This window comes from Pan troglodytes, chromosome 6, assembly GCF_028858775.2.
Source record: "Pan troglodytes isolate AG18354 chromosome 6, NHGRI_mPanTro3-v2.0_pri, whole genome shotgun sequence".
Lineage (NCBI taxonomy): Eukaryota > Metazoa > Chordata > Mammalia > Primates > Hominidae > Pan > Pan troglodytes.
In genome coordinates, this window is record NC_072404.2 from 127,699,698 (window position 1) to 127,719,737 (window position 20,040).

General features: G+C 37.7%; 1 protein-coding gene across 2 annotated transcripts in view; it reads left to right on the plus strand.

Moving 5' to 3' along the window:
• ZNF277 (zinc finger protein 277) overlaps positions 1 to 18,887 on the plus strand; it is a 137,770-nt gene extending 118,883 nt beyond the window's left edge. Inside the window, exons 6-12 of one of the 2 annotated variants that reach the window (XM_519316.7) lie at positions 2,089 to 2,199; positions 4,457 to 4,589; positions 10,530 to 10,597; positions 12,156 to 12,252; positions 14,266 to 14,308; positions 15,295 to 15,469; positions 16,984 to 18,887. In XM_519316.7, the coding sequence (XP_519316.2) occupies positions 2,089 to 2,199; positions 4,457 to 4,589; positions 10,530 to 10,597; positions 12,156 to 12,252; positions 14,266 to 14,308; positions 15,295 to 15,469; positions 16,984 to 17,170 (814 nt within the window). In that variant the 3' untranslated portion in view covers positions 17,171 to 18,887. The remainder of the gene's footprint in view (positions 1 to 2,088; positions 2,200 to 4,456; positions 4,590 to 10,529; positions 10,598 to 12,155; positions 12,253 to 14,265; positions 14,309 to 15,294; positions 15,470 to 16,983) is intronic. The other variant, XM_009453996.4, reaches the window with a different exon arrangement.
• The last annotated feature ends 1,153 nt before the right edge of the window (positions 18,888 to 20,040 follow it).

The window sequence follows — 20,040 nt, forward strand, 5'->3', positions numbered from 1 at the left end:
GGCTAGTTCTCTGGGGCAACATTGCCTGAGATCATGGGGACCTTCCTAGTACACCTATATCTCCTGAGCCAGCTCTTGGTCCATTCCAAGGCTTGGGTGTCAGGCCTGAAAGCCCTGGGTAGACCTGACATGCTTGGTTACTGTTGGGGGAACACTTTGGAGTCAGGAAGTTCTGGCCTATAAGCCTGGAAACAAGTTCTAAGGACTGTCAGTCTGTTCCACCCACATCCCTCCCAGCAAGCTGCTGGCTGTGGCCAAAATCCTTGCTGAACCAATCCTCTTAGGTCCCAGAAGCCCCTGTGGCCTACCTGAACAGAGTCTTCGAGACTGGCCAAGCCTCCAAACTCATTTACCCCAGGAGCCAACCACTGGCCTCTCGTCTCGTAACTCAGACTCTAGTTGCCAGATTCTTGAGCCCCAGAGAGGTTGAGAGCTGGATTCGGCTCCCCTGAGTACATTCAGTGTGACTCTTAATGGCAAGACATTTTGATCCTAGATAGACTGAGAGTGAGGGAAACCTCCCAACCCACCCATACCCCTTGAGTCAGATACCATTTCTGACAGCACCCAGGCACAATCTAGGCTCTGGATCTTCATCCTGGAAGTTCTAGGCAGATGTTAACTATGGCTCGGCCACTCTAGGAGAACCTCCCTGAATCCAGAGGCACTGTACTTTACCCCAACATGGCCTCGGGGATAGGGGGATCTTTCTTACCCTCTGCCTGACACCGTTCCCCCACCCCAAAACACACACACACACCTACCACACTGCCTACAAGAGGCTCTCAGCTCCACTTTCACCTGAACTCTTCCACAGCCTGAGCCTCAGGTCTGGAACCCCTGGAAAGGTCTAGCTCTGTCTCGGCTGCCCCTGGGAAAACCTTTGTGGGCCCAAAAGGCACTGTGAACTACCCCAACAAGTAGTTTTAGTCAAAGTTATCAGTAATAGGCAGTGAGACAAATGAGCATACTAACCACAAGGTTAATAAATGTATCTCTTACATAGTAAAAAAAAAAAAAAAAAAAAAAAAGTCAACAAACATTTTTATAGAAATGTTTGCTTTATTTCACTTTCTCAAGGGGGAAAAAAAACACTGAAAACATTTTTTTTGGGGGGGGGACCAGGTAAGTGTCTAAATAATCTAGATAAAACCATATGATATGTCACTATGCGTAGTCTATCAATGGTACTTATACTGATGAGGCTCTCCAAAACAGTCACCTTTAGTTTATGAACTAAAGTTGTGATAAAAGCTCTGTAGAATATATTATACACATATGCTTTTTTGCTATGTAAAAGTTACATAATTACATTTGTCCTTTTCTGTATAAATTAATCAAGAAGTTGGTCATTGTGTTGCAGGTTATCACAGCCCTTGCATTTAATAGACCTGTTAACTGTGGGTTCCAGGTCATTGTCCAGTGATATGCTGGCTAAATGCCTGTGATCTTAGGTCATAGCAGGTTGTATTTTCTGTTAGGCAGTTGCCTCTTACTCTTCTCCATGATGAATTGGAAAAGTAGAAGCAGCACAGTTAATTTAATAGTTTAAAGCAGTGATCCCCAAACTTTTTGGCACCAGGGACCAGTTTCAGAATGAAACTGTTTTATCTCAGATCATCAGGCGTTAGATTCTCATAAGGAGTACACAACCTAGATCCCTCGAATGCACAGTTTACAAAAGGGTTCGCGCTCCTATGAGAATCTAATGCCACCACTGATCTGACAGGAGGCGGAGTGCAGGTGGTAATGCTCACTTTCCCGCCTCTCACCTCTTTCTGTGCAGCCTGCTTCCTAACAGGCCATGGACCGATACCCCTGGTTTAAAGGACAGAACCTGATTCTTCTATAGAGTGTAGCCAAGCAGCAGATAGTAGAACAAACTTTGGTATCCCTTTACAGAACTGATGTGACTGTGTACACTTACATACTTTATAATGTCACTCTTCAATAGCTGAAATCTTTGTGTTAGTGCTTAGCACTTGCTTATACCTCTAATTAGTGTTTTTATTATGTGAATGCTATTCCAACCCAAATGTGTTCTTAGATGATTTGTGAATAATCCTAATTGCTCAAATTTCTTCCTAGATCTGTTATTTTGAACCACATGGCCAGAGAACATGCTTTCAACATTGGATTGCCAGACAACATTGTAAACTGCAATGAATTTTTGTGTACATTACAGAAAAAGCTTGACAAGTAAGTACTGATTTATGAAACACTGCCTAAAGCTCTTTTAATCTTGGACTCTGTTGTGAATATTTTTAAATTAATTTAATAGAGTAATTAAAGAAGTGGGAATTTCCCATGTTGGAGGAGTTCACATTTTGTATGACAGTCCTTATTTTGTCTAGATCATATTGCCCTTTGGTGTTTTTTAAATTTTTCAAATACACTATGTCATATATACCAAACAATATACATATCATACAATGTATGCCGTATAGGATATGAAGAATATACTCACTGTCTAGCCTAAGAAATAGAACATTGTTAATTCCTTTGAATCTCCCTGTGTGTCTTTCCTCATTAGTATTTCACCAGAAACCACTATTCTTAATTTTGTAATTGTAATTCCTTTACTTTTCACTGTAACTTGTCTACATATTTAATAAGGTAAATATATTATCAAATTATGGAATGGTGTTTAATTTTGTGTGAAACATAGCATACTGTGTGTATTCTTCTGCCTTTTGGTTTTCATTCACATTTGTATATAATACTCCATTTCCTCAAGGTCATATTCTGGCAACCATATCTAGAGCTTAGCCTGTTGAAATAAGGAAGAAAATTCTTTAGGTCACCAAAATGACTTTCAAAAACATATCCACTTTTCTTTCTAGGAAAGGGCCCACAATTTTTTCTCTGAGAACCCAGTTTTCTTTATTTAAATAAAATACTAACAAGTGTGGTGCTTCAACCCACAACACTGAGAGCAACAACATAAAAAAAAAATAAGGGCCAGGTGCGGTAGCTCACACCTGTAATCCCAGCACTTTGGGAGGCCGAGGTGGGCGGATCACCTGAGCTCGGGATGTTGAGACCAGCCTGACCAACATGGAGAAACCCCATCTCTACTAAAAATACAAAATTAGCCGGGCGTGGTGGTGCATGCCTGTGATCCCAGCTACTCAGGAGGCTGAGGCAGGAGAATCGCTTGAACCCGGGAGGCACAGGTTGTAGTGAGCAGAGATTGCACCATTGCACTCCAGCCTGGGCAACAAGAGCAAAACTCTGTCTCAAAAATAAATAAATAAATAAATAAATAAGAGGAAGCAAGTAATACAGATTAATTATAATAAATTTTTAACTCAAATTTTGATGTCAACACTATGTTAAATCGAGTCCCTTCACCCTTTTGTTAAACGACTACCTATAAAATAAGACCAGATGTGCCTTCTAGCAAGATTAGCAATAATGAATATATATAATCAGCTTATCACCCATAAATTGTCAACTATAAAAGAATATACTACAAAAGAATATTATTATGCCCTGGAATATATTCTTTGGCATAAGAAATTGATGAAAAGGTGTTTAGTAGAGATAAAAACAAATTCAAAATTGAAACAATAACAGATTGCAATCATTTGAGAGTTTCCCATGTAAAATATATTATACTTAGACACTATGTGGCTCCAGAAAGTAGAACGCTCTACTTTTTACTGAGTAGCAATTATAATACATGTTGTATCAACTGTCAGGCTTAGTATGAGAAAGACATTTTGTTAATAATCTGCTCAAAACTGGTAATCACTGCTTCATTAGGTAATGAATGCCCACTCGGTGGAAATATTTGAGCAGAAGGTATATGAGAATTATATGGTAGTAACAGCTACTATTTATCTTATTCACATACATGAATAAATACCTAGCACAGTTCATAGTGCATAGTAAGTGCTCAATAAATATATATATGAAATTATCATTTAAAAATCTCTAAAATGTTGGTATTATCTTCAGTTTAGAAATCAGAAAATGGCAACAGAGAAGGCAAGTAACTTAAAGTCCCACAGCTAGCTGGCACTGGAGCAAGGAATTAAACCCTGCAAATCAGCTCACAGGTTATCCCAAACCACGTACTAATTATTACATACAATGAGTGCAGTCAGTGGAAGTCATTATAATTAATTGAAGAACATACCTACATACTTATTTTAGAATAGGTAATTCAGTTAGTAAAGCGCCAAAATAATGTTTGGATATTACCTATCTTTGTCACAGTCTTAACCGAATAGCAAAGTTGGTCAACTTAGCTGACTACAAAATACACCATACTATGCACTCTACAAAGCCAAATGAATAAAGTGAGGGGGGATTCTGACAAGGATGGTATATCCCATTTGAAGATTCTGTGTAACCTAAAATGAATAAATATGAAACTCAATAATAATAAAGGATTATTGCAGCAACTATACAAGAGACTTGTTTATCAGTGTTTGTGTATTTCTTGTAGTTTGCAGTGCTTGTACTGTGAGAAGACCTTCAGGGACAAAAATACACTTAAAGATCACATGAGGAAAAAACAGCATCGTAAGATTAATCCTAAGAACAGAGAATATGACAGATTTTATGTCATCAATTATTTGGTAAGGCTTTCTTCTCATAACTTAAAATTTGATTGCAGTACTGCAAACAAAATCTTTCTGAGGACCAACTAATATTTGAATAAGCAATTATTGCAAAGGTCAAAATGTAATTGAGGGGCACATTCAAGTAGTGATTAGCTTTGAAATGGTTAGAGTACAAGACATTTGATTTGACTTGTCTTTTATTTGACAGTGTTTATGTAGTAAAAATGTCATGTCTCTAGAACTCACAGTCATCTTGACCAAAAAAAAAAAAAAAAAATACAGGATTTGCATATTCACATACCATCCCCCATTTATGTAATATCTTTTAACTTGGGGCCAGAGACTCCTTTCTTTTTTTTTTTTTTTTTTTTCTTTTTTTCTTGAGATGGAGTCTTGCTGTGTCGCCCAGGCTGGAGTGCAGTGGCACGATCTCGGCTCACTGCAACCTCTGCCTCCTGGTATCAAGCAATTCTCCTGCCTCAGCCTCCCCAGTAGCTGGGATTACAGCTACTGTGCTGCACAGTACTGGGATTACACCACACCTGGCTAATTTTTGTATTTTTAGTAGAGACAGGGTTTCTCCGTGTTGGCCAGGCTGGTCTCGAACTCCTGGCCTCAAGTGATCCACCTGCCTCGCCCTCCCAAAGTGCTGGGATTATAGGCGTGAGCCACCACACCTGGCCAGAGAGACTTCTATATATTCTATTCAAAAGAAACTGTTGAGTACTGGATGTGTTAGGTGCTATGCAAAATAATTCTTTAAAAACAATCTCTTTGCTCTTTCCCCTTCACCCCTACAAAAGTGTGTATCTTTATCATTCTCTTCAGTCAGCTTATTTTTAAGGGAAGTTTCAAGGAAACCAAACCATTTTACTATGGAAGGGATTTTTATTTGTTTGGCTTGTAGGGTAGACTAACCAGGTTACCATGCCAAGGATTTTAAATGTATTGATAGCTCTCCTTCCCCAGAAACCTCAATGCCATTTGCTGGCCTCTGTAGATTTCAAGAAGAGGCATTCAGATGGAGACAGTGGGGGATGGGGAGAGGCATTTGGAAATATGGGAGGGGATTTTTGATAGACAACAATGACTGGGGAACTGGGCCTGCTTTCAATCTACTGATTTTTAAAAAATATATATGACAAAGGAGGGAAACTACTCATATAAAAGAAGAGGTTATGTAACTCTCCAGAGGAATTGGAAGAAAAACAGAGAGTTCTGTTTTGAATGGGCATTTTTCTTAAGCAAATGGAAATTTTTTCTCTCTCAATGTAAATGAATTAAAACCCAAACCCACTGGTCATAAAAGGCTAATTGAATATAATCAGCCATTTTATCTATTGGATAAAAACAAGCATATCCTGAATTACGTTGGAAATCTCTGCTTTAGGGTGGAATTTTGTCTGTTCTAACTATTCCTCGTAGTGTTAAAATTCCCCTTGAGAAGCAAGTTTAACATGTGTTTGAAGATTGACTCTAAGAGGTTGCCATGGTTTTCTACAAATGTTTTACAACCAGCTAAAGGCAAACATACCCTTTGAGCTCTTCAATCTTTTCTTGAAATCACTCAGTCATTACTTCCTAGAGCAAATGCTGCTTCAGGACCCAGCCCAGTCTAATAGGGAGTGGACTTCAGTGCTAGCTCTAAGAAATATTCAGCTACTGCATCTAGCTATAGGAGCAATTTAATAGTTCTTCCTTCTGGGGCTCTTTTAAAACTAATATTCAAGAGCTTGAGACTAGCAGAACATTATATAGCTGGAGGTTTTCACCTTTTAGAGGTGACTTCAAGGGATTTGCTCACTCTTATTCTGCCAGCACTTTTAGAAAAGTATGATACTTCATTTCCTGGGCATCAAGTAGGGTAGCTGTCAAAACTGAAATCATCTGCCAGGGCCAGCCATCTCTGGATGAGCATGCCAGATTGTGCTGCTCATACAGGGCACGGATTTGATGTGGCGTGGACTACAGATTAAGAGAAGTGTTTCAAGAGAAAGTAAGGGCTTTAACAACGTACAAAATGAAAATTAAATTACAACTTTAGAGTCATATTGATAGAAGTCTTTTTTTTAATTAGCAGCTATTTGAGTACTTATAATCTGCAGGCACTATCCTAGGTATTTATATTAAATTGTTTAATTTAAGTCACAATTTTATGACACAGGTATTGTCATTAAGCCTCTTACAGGTAAGGGGACTGGGGCACAGAGAGTCTAATTTTCCGAAGGTCACATGGCTAAGGCAAGTTACTTATCCTGTGCATCAGTTTCCTTCATTTTTACAATTGAGACAAGACTAATACCTACATCTTATGCTTTGGGTTGGGTATTTTGGTCAAGTAATTGTGATGAGTTCATAATGATCTATTCTCCCATCCTTGCCTATTCTCTTTTGTAATAAACTAAAAAGTGAGCCAAGGTCAAAGTAAAGCTGACTTTAATCAGCACTTTAAGGCTCTGCTCCACAATCTTCGTCTTCCTAGCCCGTTTCCACTTCCTATTCCTATTCCCTATTTTCTATTCCCTATTCCTATGCGAAATTCCTGCTGAGGTAAATAACCAAAAACTGTAAGAATGATTAACAAAAAATGAAAACCTAAAATGTGTTGATGCCTTAGCATTACGGAAATGATGTAAACACCTTTGAAAAGGAGTGAAGAAGCCTATTGGCTTCACTAAAGATATACACAGGCGCTAAACTAGAGGGGTGCTTACCAGAGGTATCAGGCTTAGTAACATTCTAGGAATATTTGAAGGAATACTGTTATACATTTAAAGTATAATATTATATAGAACAAGTGTATAAAAAACTGTCCCAAATACTAACAGAGTATAGGTAGAGAAAAATAAAGGCCAGTGTCTTCTCAGTATCATTTTAGTATTATTTCAGACCTCATTAAAGAATAATATTTAACGTGAAGAACATGAGTAATAAATCAATATGAACAATAAATTCTAAAATTTTAAACAATGAATAATGACAATATTTTATTAAAAAAAAAAAAAGATAGATATTCCCTTGTTATCCCTCTGAGGGAGAAGGCTGACATGAGTGCATGAGTGTGGGCAAAAGATAGAATTGTTATATTAGTAGTGGGTTTATACATCTATTTTATTGACATCATACATTCTGCATACATTTGAGTGCCTTCCAGGTACCAGATGCTAGAAGAGAAAGAAAAAATATTGTAGATAGAAAGGCTGATTTGAGTCACTACTTTCAAAGAGTTCAGAAGTCAGTATGGAAAACCACCGTGTAAGCACGTTAGTTTGAACCCTTTGTAATGGTATATGGAAATTCAGCGTTCGACCTCTCCTATAGCAGATATATGCAGTCATTGAGTCATTCACACACAGAGCTCCTCACCTCCACTTCAAACGCCATAGACTCTGCCAGCGCAACAATGATGGGAACATCCAGGGTATCTGTAGCAAGATACACTCTAATAGGCAGCAGAAGTAGGAGAGCAAATAGACAGAGAGGCTGCATTTGGCTTTCTGAGCTCAGCAAATTGACATGTTCCATTTTCCTTCTTAGGTGAGATAATTTCTGTGCTGAATCATTCATATCAGTTTCTGAATAGTAACAGACTTGCAAAAACATTAAAAGTCTTTTGCATAGTCTGAATTATCTACATCAAATTCTTGCTTTGTTTTCTCACAAACAAAAGAGTTCAACAGGTAGTGAGGATGGGTTGGGGATAAGGTGCCAGTTAGTTTCACATTCAGATAACCCTTCCTCAGAGGGCAACAGACGGCTTAACATCAAGGCTTCAGCTACATATTCCTACGATGCTCATGTTTCAAACCCTGAGTTTTTCTAAAGGGAATTGGTTTTGCTATGATTTTTATCATTCCTTGATTTAAATTTTTTTATTCTTAAAGTATACAAAGCCACTTATAACAAAAGTAAGCTTTTAACTGATTTTTCATAGTTTTTTATAGTTTTCTCTAGTGAAGTTATTTACACTTAAAACACTTCTCTTTCTGTTTCTGGTGGAGTTTTGTGTAAGCACATGTAAGTGTGTATGTATTAGGGCAGAAGTGTGATGGGTGAAGGGGATCTTTTTTTTCCATGTTTTTTTCCACCCTCTCATTATTCATGAGCCATCTGATGCAGGGGTTTGAGGGGGTGTCTGAACATCTTTAGTGATATGCCTTCCAAACTTTGTTTTTCTTACATTCTTTGCTTTCCTGACATGATTCATTAGCAGGCACAGTGTCTTAATTAGAGAGTTATGTGCTTTTTTTTTTTTTTTTTTTTTTTTGCTTTGGATCTTGTTTCTATAATAAATCATATCTTTAACTGTACCAAATCAGAGCACTCTAGGAAACTGGGCCACTTTCACGTGCAAATTGCTTATTTCCTAATATACTGATAAACATGTACATTCATTTTCCTCTCAAGTAGGGTAAGTGGTTAATGCTGTGTGGCCTAGATAACTCTCTACATATTGTACCTAACACTGAGGAAGTTGCAAAATAATGCTTTGAGTTTAGAAGTTTAACAATGAAAGATATTTTTTGTTACTTTTGGCTCAAAATATTCATTGACAAGCCACAATTGCCCTTATCATTCAGAATGATCAAATCACAGAAGGCCCATACTTTAGTAATACCTTGCAGCAATAAAACCATGACCTTAAGTCCAAGTACAGAAAAACCAAGTAAGGCATGAAAGATTTAATTCATTACCAAACTTTCTAACAAGCATCTTGTTGGCAGTGTTGAGGCCATTTTTGGTGTTCTGTAATGAGATTCAGACACTTCATGATGACTCTGGGAAGTACATTATAGAGTCCAAATTAACCATCTCTAATGACATTATGATAGATCTCTGTATATCTAAATGTATGCATCATTTAGCTGATAGATAATGACAGCTTCAAAACCTCTCATTAAGTTGATGAATAATGGATTTTCTTTCTCCCTCTAAATCATAATGGCACTCATAGTTCTTTGTTTTTAGCTAGATGAATACCTTTATTTGGGGGAAAAAGAGTCCATAATTGAGTGAATTTTGGTTTTGTTTTTCCAAAAGGATATTGAACAACAAAGCTATCCATGCTTGTAGCAGGTCAGGTGGGCTTGATCCTAACCATAGTTTAGCTGCTTGAAAACATATCCATTAATGTTCCTACCTCTCTCTTTGTGACATTGTCTGCTTTTGCATGGCACAATGGGAAGATTGGATAGAAAGAAGACAGGGCAAGAAGAGAGGAAGAAACGGCCCAAGGGGAACAAAAGAATCGGGCCAAAATAAATCATTCCTACTCATCACTCCATAGTTTTGCTAATGCTGTGACTAGGCTTGCCAGACATAGCCCCAAAAGAGTGGAACTTTTCCACTGATGGTAAAGGATAAAAGGGATTTGAGTAGGTACTAGAGCACCTACTCATGCCTAGTACTATTTCTTTATAGACAGTAACTCATTCATTTAATCACCTTAAAAAAACCTTTTGAGGTAGAATCTAAATTGACCTCAAGTGTATTTTTTTATTTTTTATTTCTAACAAATTGAATTCTACTTTCTAATTCAACTCAAAAAATAGTTTATAGTAATAGTACCCACTGTATGCCAGGCTCTGGAAATGTAACAATGAACAAAGGCCATTAGAATCCCAGATATTCTAATACTCATTCAGGGTTTAGAAACACTGGTTCAAATTTAAGAGAAAAGAACTTGACTGAAAGGATATTGCTGCTTCTCTAAAAAATTATCTCATTAAGGTTTCAACTTCATATTGCTTTTGCACTGTCATTAAGTCAAAAAAAAGTGTTGAATCAAACCATCATAAGTTGGGCCATCTGTATATCCTACTTGTACTGTTTCAAAACCATTTAAACATGGGTGGTTTTGTTTATTTTTTTGGTTTTGATTTTTTTCAAAGTTCTACATACTCTCTCCCTTCTCTTTCCCCCAATCTCTCTCATCCCTCTGTTCTTCCTACAAAGGAACTTGGAAAATCGTGGGAAGAAGTTCAGTTGGAAGATGATCGGGAGTTGCTGGACCGTCAGGAAGAGTAAGAGTTGTTATTGCTGCTAATTAATTGCAGTGTTCCAAGAGTAAGAAGACAATGCTTTAGTTTGGTTTAAATTATGAAGCGGGAACATAAGAAGAAAAAAATACCTTCTCTGAGCCATGCATCCCTTCATGTAATGTGGCAAAAACTTGAATTCAAAATAACTTTGACATAAAAATTCCTAAAGACACTGTTATTCCAACTAAATTAAAGCTATTGATTGAACACACAAGTAATATATAATTCAGAGAAAAATACATTCCGAAGTGCTTTGCCTGCTCAGTTAGTGCTCAGACCTTGAAGTGATGTGATCTTTGAACTCTCCATGTTGCTGTCATTGGAATAGAGAATATAACTGCATTGAAGTTAATCCTGTTCTGTGTTCGGGCCATTGATGACTAACTTTAAACATTCACAGCTTCTTTGCTTGAAATTATAAGCTTGAGAAATGTTCTTTTCAACCTAAAAGGATTTCTAAGTTTTCATCTTCTTTTCAGTCAAAGCTTTTTGGCCTTTTTTCTCTCTCAGGATTTTAAATTATTATTATTTTAATAGTGAGGTAAAGCCCAAAGGTAGAGAGCTGCCATTTGCTGAATTTTCTTGATGCATAGAGATTCAGGCAGAGAGTCTTCCAGACTGAAATAAAAACATCTTTCCCATTAAGACATACTAGTTGGAATATTTAATGGGTGAATGTTAAAGTTTTAATGACACAAAAGGTTATAAATAGTAAGTCATGACCTGGGCTGGGACTGGTGGCTCCCTCCTGGATGGATAGAGTTAAGGAAAATGTTTCCTGTTTTCTAATAGGGAAGCTTCTGTGTGAATTGGGTTAGGTTGATCTTGAGAGTCTTATCAGTGATCATTTCTGAGCTTGCCATGAGAAATTCTCTCATCTGAATTTGAATGGGTGTTCCTTGTCTCCACAACTCTTCCCTCCTGGCAGTTTTCCTGGTTTGGGAATGATAAGAAGTTGGTAGTATTTCAAAAAGGGAAATGCCAAGGAGCGGGGAAAGTGGTAAAAGGGATCCTGTATCCTTTTTGAGTTCCCTGTCTACCGCCAGATTTAACACTTGCCCAGTTTAAAATAATCAGTATTTCCCTCGTGAAAGAGACACGGTTTGCCTTTGTAAAATACACTATTTGTCATGCAGAAACACATTCCCGGCATCACACCTCACAGCGTGTGCACTCAGTGGTTGTGGTTAATGGGAGAGAGCATCACATTTTCTGATATGTCTCCTTTGCAAATTAAACCTCATTGTCTCAGGACGACATTCCTCTGACTGTAGACTGAGATAGCTACTCAGAAGAACGGCAAATAGGAGAAAATGGAACAGCACCTGTTCACTATGTATATTAATTTCATGGTGCTGCTTTGAATTTCAAAAGCTATATCAGAGAGTCATAATATGATGTGACAGTCTTTACCAAAATGTCAGAGTTGAAAGAGATTGGCAGGGTTTTTTAGTAAGGAGAAAGCAATACCAAGTCACTGTGTAGTATACTCTCTTAATGAAGGGAATCTCCGTATTTTCTCTCTTCTTTTTTAATTCAGTGACTGGTCTGATTGGGAAGAACACCCTGCCTCGGCAGTCTGCTTATTTTGTGAAAAGCAAGCAGAAACAATTGAGAAGTTGTATGTCCACATGGAGGTAAGATAGCTGTATTTATTTGAATTTTGTTTTATTCTGACAGGAGAAAGCTAGTAATTGTTGCACCCTCATCTGCTTTTACTTCAGTTTCCCAATCATTATTCCAACCAGAAGAGACAGGCCAGGTCTGTTGGGGAGAACCAGAGCTCAGGGCAATTTAGTTAGTACAGTTGACTGGACCCGAGCTCTTTGTTAGTGTGAGATTTCTCAGACCACTGATGCCATCTCACCTTTGAGATGCTTACAAGATCATTCTAGCTCAGCAGGTGGGACAGGTTCTGAGTCTTTTTTCCAGTGCTTCTTGTGCTGGTGAATAGGAGAGCAAGAAGGGAGAACATTGCCATTTACAAAGGCCCCGGAGGAATAGGAAAAAAGGAGGGTGGGTAGAGAGGAGCTAGGGCATGATCCTACAGTTCCTTCAGGTGCCAGGATTTGGAGAGAAGAAACTAGGGAGCATTCCTAGTGTGGGCTTTCCCTTCTGGATGCCATTTTTATGTTATAGTGAAGCTTGGAGCTAGCAGTTCTAAACCTTTTTTACCCCAGTATACCTGAGAGAGGACACACACCCTGCCCCTCTGATCCTTAGCTGCACAAGGCGGATAGGGAAGGGGAACATGTAATGATTCATGATAGTATCACAGCTTGTGGGCAGAGGGGTGATTATAATAGAAAAATATTACTGGATGATTCTGATATCTCTCCGTCCCCTCCCTGCAGCCACCTCTGCCAATAGTGGACCATATTCTCTACTTTCACCCACTTTCACCTCACCCTTATTCAGAAATACTGTTCTTAGTTTAGTAAAATAAGGGCCTAGAAAGCGCTCAAAAGACCATAAACATTTTCCTTGATTTTAGTTTCTCTGAAAAAGGTTCCCACTAGTATGTGTGTATAATTTCCTGTGTTTAGATTTAATTCATAATATCTTAATGTCTTTGTATTGAAGGCAGCCTTAGTATGCCTATCCTGTGTAAGGATTACCTTTTCGGCATCCTTGACAGGTGTCCTTAACCTCTGCTGGGTCACTTTCAGTGATAACATCACGAATTCCTAATCATCCTGCATATGGTGCTACACTAAATGCCATCCCAGTGAGTTAAATGGTCTTTATCATCTGTGAGATTGTAGGTTAAAACATTTACACAGACAATTGCAGGTGTCAAACAAACACACAAAAAATAAGTGCATTGTAAAAATCAAAAGAAAGTGTGATTTATAGGAAGGTGTGAGTGAAGAGAAGCTATGAGGTTTAAACAGTGTATTTGACAGCATAAAATGAAAAGCAGAATTTGTAAAAATTACCTATGTGGGGCAAAGAACCTATATCCATAATTCTAGTCCAAATGCACAGTACAATAGAAACATATCTTACCTACACGTTTATCACACTGCAGAATGCATACATAGACTTCTACATTTTTAGAAGGCCACAAAATGGATACATTGTAAATTATAAAAACTATAGATATAAGCTATGAGCAATTATAATGTTGTTGCTGTTCTTTGATATGGAGTCTCGCTGTGTCACCCAGGCTGGAGTGCAGTGTCACGATCTCAGCTCACTGCAACCTCTGCCTGCTAGGTTCAAGCGATTCTCGTGCCTCGGCCTCCTGAGTAGCTGGGATTACAGGCACCCACCACCACACCCAGCCAATTTTTGTATTTTTAGTAGAGACGGGGTTTTGCCATGTTGGCCAGGCTGGTCTCAAACTCCTGACCTCAGGTGATCCACCCACCTCGGTCTCCCAAAGTGCTGGGATTGTAGGCGTGAGCCACCGCGCCCGGCCCAATTATAATGGTTTAACTGATTGACATGACTTGTTTGGACTATGCTGTAAAAAGAAGTTGAGTATGGAGGGAAGTAGTTAGACTTGGAAGACTTCAAAAGCAGAAGATACCGAACTCAGACTGAGTTTCTAAACTACTCAAACTCCTGTGAATAAGCTGTTTATAACTTCAGCCTGAAAGATTAAATAATTCATATGCTTACAGATGTATTCATTCCTTTTTTAGGATGCACACGAATTTGATCTTCTCAAAATAAAGTCAGAACTTGGTAAGTTTGATTCAGAAGTTTTTTTCTGTGATGCTTCATTTTTTATAAACCATCCTGTAAGCTATGCCTATGTTCAGTAGCTATGATTGGAGAGTGCACCACCAAAACATGTCTCTCTATAGATGGTCTTGACAGAACTCTCTGTGAAGCAGTGATGCTCAACCATAATAGTCAAATATGGTTTTTGGTTTCATATACTCCTTCTTTCTCTTTCCTACATATATGAGTGCTTCAAGTGAAATATAAGTTAGTGGTTAATAATATATCATAAATTGGAGGGGGCTAGTAGAATATGGATTTTTAAGTCAAACTAGAGTTCAGATTCCAGCTCTGGCACTTACTGGCTATGACATTGGGCCTCAGGTCAGAAAAATGTTATGAGGAGTGAATAATGTATGGTAAATGCCTACTGCACTGCTTAGCAGTATAGCTAGGATTGTTTGTTATAGGTGTACCCAATGTATCATTCTAAGTATCACAACAATAGAACGATTTGGGGCATTAAGACATACATAAAGTACTGACTTGCTAATAGATCTAAGACAGTAAAAAACTTACTTCTCACAGCTCAGCTCAGTCACTGCTTTCCTAGGTCCTTGGATGTGTTACTTTGCTGCTCTTATAGACATATATATACATTGTTTATATAATTAGCTTAGTAGTCAAGCATGGGCTTTGCAGCTGACAGCTATCTATGCGATGCTAGGCAGTTTCCTAATATGTAATGTAGGTATGATACTACCTATCTGATAGGGTTTTATGAAGATTAAATGTATTAATACATGGAAAATTATTAGAATAGTGCCTAGCTCATAAGCCCTGTGTAAATATGTGCTGTTATTATTTGGTATCTATTATTATGCTTTATAATTGTACTACCTCTTCAGGTTGATTAATAAAAATAAGTGGCTCCTTTAAGAAATTATAATAGTGCAAAAAATGGGTCTGAACAGTTGTCTAATGATTCTGTATTTTGTCATTTTCAGGATTAAATTTCTATCAGCAAGTGAAACTGGTCAATTTTATTCGGAGGCAAGTTCACCAATGCAGATGTTATGGCTGCCATGTGAAGTTCAAATCCAAAGCAGACTTAAGAACTCACATGGAAGAAACTAAACACACTTCACTGCTCCCCGATAGAAAGATGTGGGATCAACTGGAGTACGTACTGCAAAACCAAATGTGCACTTCTTTACTCCAACTCTTTGATTTTGTCCCTTTATTTAATTTCTTTAAGCCTACAGAAAAAAAAGGAATACATATTTATTATAAAAAGTATACATCAGTATAGTGTGGGGGAAAATGTAAAAATATTCAAAATGCTTATTTTTAAAATAATCCCCCTCTTACAAATGAAACCAAGTATTTTTCAGTATTTGTGATATGGAGATAGATACATATGTAGAGAGATGAAGTAGATACAGATTTTTTAAATTATATTTTATTAACAAAATATTGTAAATATCTTTCTATAGCCAGTATCCATCTGTTGCATCCTTTCTAATGGTTGCTAAATATCCATTGTATGGATATAGTCTATTCTGCGAGATACTTAGGTTGTTTCTTACTTTTTGCTATTATAATGATACAGTGAATATCTATATGCCTACATTTTAGCACACTTATCTAATTATTTAATTAAGCTGAACTCCTAGAAATAAAATTACTGTGTCAGAGTTTGCACACTGCTAGGACTTTTGGTATATATTTTGTATATTGGCACTTGAAAAAATTAAGCAGTTGGTCATCTGTTGTTGGATTCCCACGTATCCTTTGCCAGAACTTTGTGGACTGGTTCCCAAGTATCCTTTGCCAAGAACCTTCTGGACTGGTTCTCAAATCGTTCTGGATAACCTCAGTCGAGGGCTCCTCTGAGAGGCCGTGGGGTTCTAGCTGCCCAGAGCTCCTTCTGTTCTTAGGGAATGTCAAGTTAGTTCCCCCAGAACTTTAACCAGAAAGTTCTAGTTTTTCTCCTTCAGAAAATCCCACACTTGTGAGGGTACCGTTTTTATGATCCTTCTTATATAAATTAAAATTTGTAATATTCCAAAAGTAACTTCAAAATGTATTCAGAGAAGGAACCAGAATAACAAACTTTATATTCCATAAGTGTTTCCTTTTGTTATTACCTAGAAAGAATGAACAATTAGGCTGGAAAACAAAACACAAGGGAGAGCTTATTATTCTCAAGTATTTGAAGAATTTGTGTTTGAAAAAATAACTATATTTGAAGTTTGTTAACTTATAAGGAAGAACTAGGACCTTTGAGTAGAAATGAGAAAGATGTCATTTTTAGCTTCATAGGAGGTGTATCAAACAACTAGAGCTACCCACTACTGGGGTCAGCTACCTTCGAAGATAGTGTGTTTCTTATCATGATAGATGATCAAGCAGAGGCTAAGTGGCCAGCGGACAACTCCAGAGGCAACTCTGGAGGGTGGGAGGTCCACGATCTTGGTTTACCAAATCTGGATAGTAGATTTGGTAAGGTTGATGTCAGCCAGTAAAAGTCAAAGTGAAAGCAATCAGAAGTTGTCTCCAGTATAGCCTTTGCAAAATGCTATGAAATTGTTGGCAAGGATACCTGGCAAAATTATAGTAAATGTGTACATTCAGCTACCTGGACACTGTATTAGTTTGGTAATTTAATACTATGTATCTGTGGTTGTTTTCAGGTATTATTTTCCAACCTATGAAAATGACACTCTCCTGTGTACACTATCTGACAGTGAAAGTGACCTGACAGCTCAGGAACAAAATGAAAATGTTCCCATCATCAGTGAAGATACATCTAAACTGTATGCTTTGAAACAAAGCAGTATTTTGAACCAGTTGCTACTACAAGAGTACTTGAAAACCTAGAAGAAACTACCACAGAAGCAATTTTTCATGTTTTTCTCCTATGAGACAGATATGAAAGAATAATTTAAATTTGAACATCAACAAAAGATTGGTCCTTGGTGAAATAAACTTTTCAAAAATGAATGTTCTTTTCAAAAAATAAAGTAGAAAAATGCACTTATTAAGAACATGAAAAAAAAATGAAGTAGGAAAATAAGATGAAGACTTTGTATTTTGGCTATAAAGTTTTATTGTGTGATCATCTTAAATTATCTCATTTCATTAAACTCATAATTATATATAGAAGGATATGTCAATTACAAAGAAATGAAATGTTCAAATTATTTATAAACCTGATTTTTCAATCAGTAGTTTCAGTCTCCTCCCCAAGGACCTTCTTCATCCAACAAGTTGCAAAATTTGAATGTCCCTTCTGTACTATATTGGGTGAGCTGTAAATGTAATGACTAAAAGAAAAGCCACAGAAGAAAGAAGAAATGGTTAAAGACCTGGATAATATGCAAATTGGCCATTATATTAGAACAATCAAGAGCTGACTGTGTTATTACCGCTTTCTGCCTAGGGTGGCCAAATTCCCTAGAAATAGACATCAAGCCAGTTAACTTCACTTTTCCCTGCAATTTGTATGTCACTAACATTTAAATGCCATTTTTTAAAAACATAACCACAATACCATTATGACACCTAAAAAAAATTAACATTAACTTAATATCATCTGTTTTCAGTGTTTCCCACTTGTCTCAAAATGTATGTTTACAATATTATCAGTTTCATTACTGATGAATATTATATGCCTCCTGATAAGATGTACTGAGGAGGGCAGAATATCACTTTTGTAGATTTATACCAAAAATGCATAATTTGGATATAATGAAGAAACAGTCAAATCCAAGTTTGAGGCTGGGCACAGTAGCTTATATCTGTAATCCCAGCACTTTGGGAGGCCAAGGCAGAGGATCACAGGAGGTCAGGAGTTCAAGATCAGCCTGGCCAACGTGGCAAAACCCCATCTCTACCAAAAATACACAGATTAGCCAGGCATGGTGGCATGCACCTATAGTCCCAGCTACTCGGGAGGCTGAAGCACAAGAATCGCTTGAATCCAGGAGGCAAAATTTGCAGTGAGCCGAGATCACACCACTGCAGTTCAGCCTGGGCAACAGACCAAGACTCTGTCTCAAAAAAAGGAAAAAAAAAAAAAATCCAAATTTGAAGGACATTCTACAAAATAATTGGCCTTTACTCTTCAAAAATTTTAACATCATAAAAAACAAAGACTGAAAAACTATTTCAGATTAAAGGTGGCTAAAGATAGCATAGCATGATCCTGGATTGGATGCTAGACCAAGAAAAAAAAGTTTTTCTTTTGCTACAAAAGACATTAGCAGGACAACTGGCAAAATTTGAATAAGATTTGTAGTAAATGTTATGGTATTGTTGTTAATTTCCAGATTTTGATAACTGTACTGTGGGATGAGAATGTCTTTGTTTTCAGGAAATATTCATACACACACTGAAGTATTTAGGGGTAAAGGAGCATTTTGTTTGCAACTTACTCCCAAAAAACTAACAAGGGTATATACAGAATAATGAAGTAAACATGGCAAGATGTTAACATTTAGGGAATCTAGGTAAAAGTATGTGGAGATTCTTTGTACTATGGCAACTTTTCTGAAAGTCTGAAATTATTTCAAAATTAAAAGTTTTTTAAAATGTCTTTTTTCAGCCAGGCACGGTGGCTCACACCTGTAATCCCAGCACTTTGGGAGGCCAAGGTGGGCGGATCACGAGGTCAGGAGTTTGAGACCAGCCCGGGCAACATGCTGAAACCCCGTGTCTACTAAAAATACAAAAATTAGCCAGGTGTGGTCGTGGGCACCTGTAATCCCAGCTACTCAGGAGGCTGAGGCAGGAGAATTGCTTGAACCTGGGAGGTGGAGTTTTGCAGTGAGTTGAGATCGCGCCACTGCACTCCAGCCTGGGTGACAGAGCAAGACTCCATCTCAAAAAAAAAAAAAAAAAGTCTTTTTTCAGTTGGTTTGTTTAATCAGGTTCCAAGTGAGATCCATGCACTATATTTGGTTAGTGTGGTTCTTAAGGGTCTTTTAATCTATAACAATTCACAGTTTTTTTTAAACGCCACTTATTTGTTAAAGCAATTGGATTAGTTGTCTTGCTTTCTGGATTTGGATGATTGTATCTTCTTTATATTATTTAACATGTTCCATTATCATTCATTGTCTCCATCCATTTCTGCTACTATAACAGAATACCTGAGACTGGGTAATTTATAAACAATTAGATTTTTTTCTCACAGTTCTGGAGGCTGGGAGGTCCATGATCTTAGTTTAGTGTCCAGTTCGAGAGCCCAGTCTCTATTTCCAAGATGGCACCTTGAATACTGCATCCTCCAGAGGGGACAAAGGCTGTGTCCTCACAGGACAAAAGGATGGAAAGACAAAAGGGCCTAACTAGTTCCCTCCAGCCCTTTTGTAAGGTCATCAATCCCAGTGATGAGGCCTCTGCCCTCATGGCCTGATCACCCTTCTGAAGGCCCCACTTCATAACACTGTTGCAGCAAGAATTAAGTTTCAACAGGAATTTTGGAGGGAACATCAAAACATTGAAATTATAGCAAACCCTTTTATAAGGTCATTAATCCCATCCATGAGGGCTGCCCTCCTGGCCTAATCACCCTTCTAAAGGCCTTTCTGACCTTTCTTTACAGTGGGTTTTTATTTTTATTTTTTACTTTTCTATTTTTGAGTTGGAGTGTCACTCTGTCTCCCAGGCTGGAGTGCAATGGTGCAATCTTGGCTCACTGCAACCTCCCCCTCCCGGACTCAAGCGATTCTTCCACCTCAGCCTCC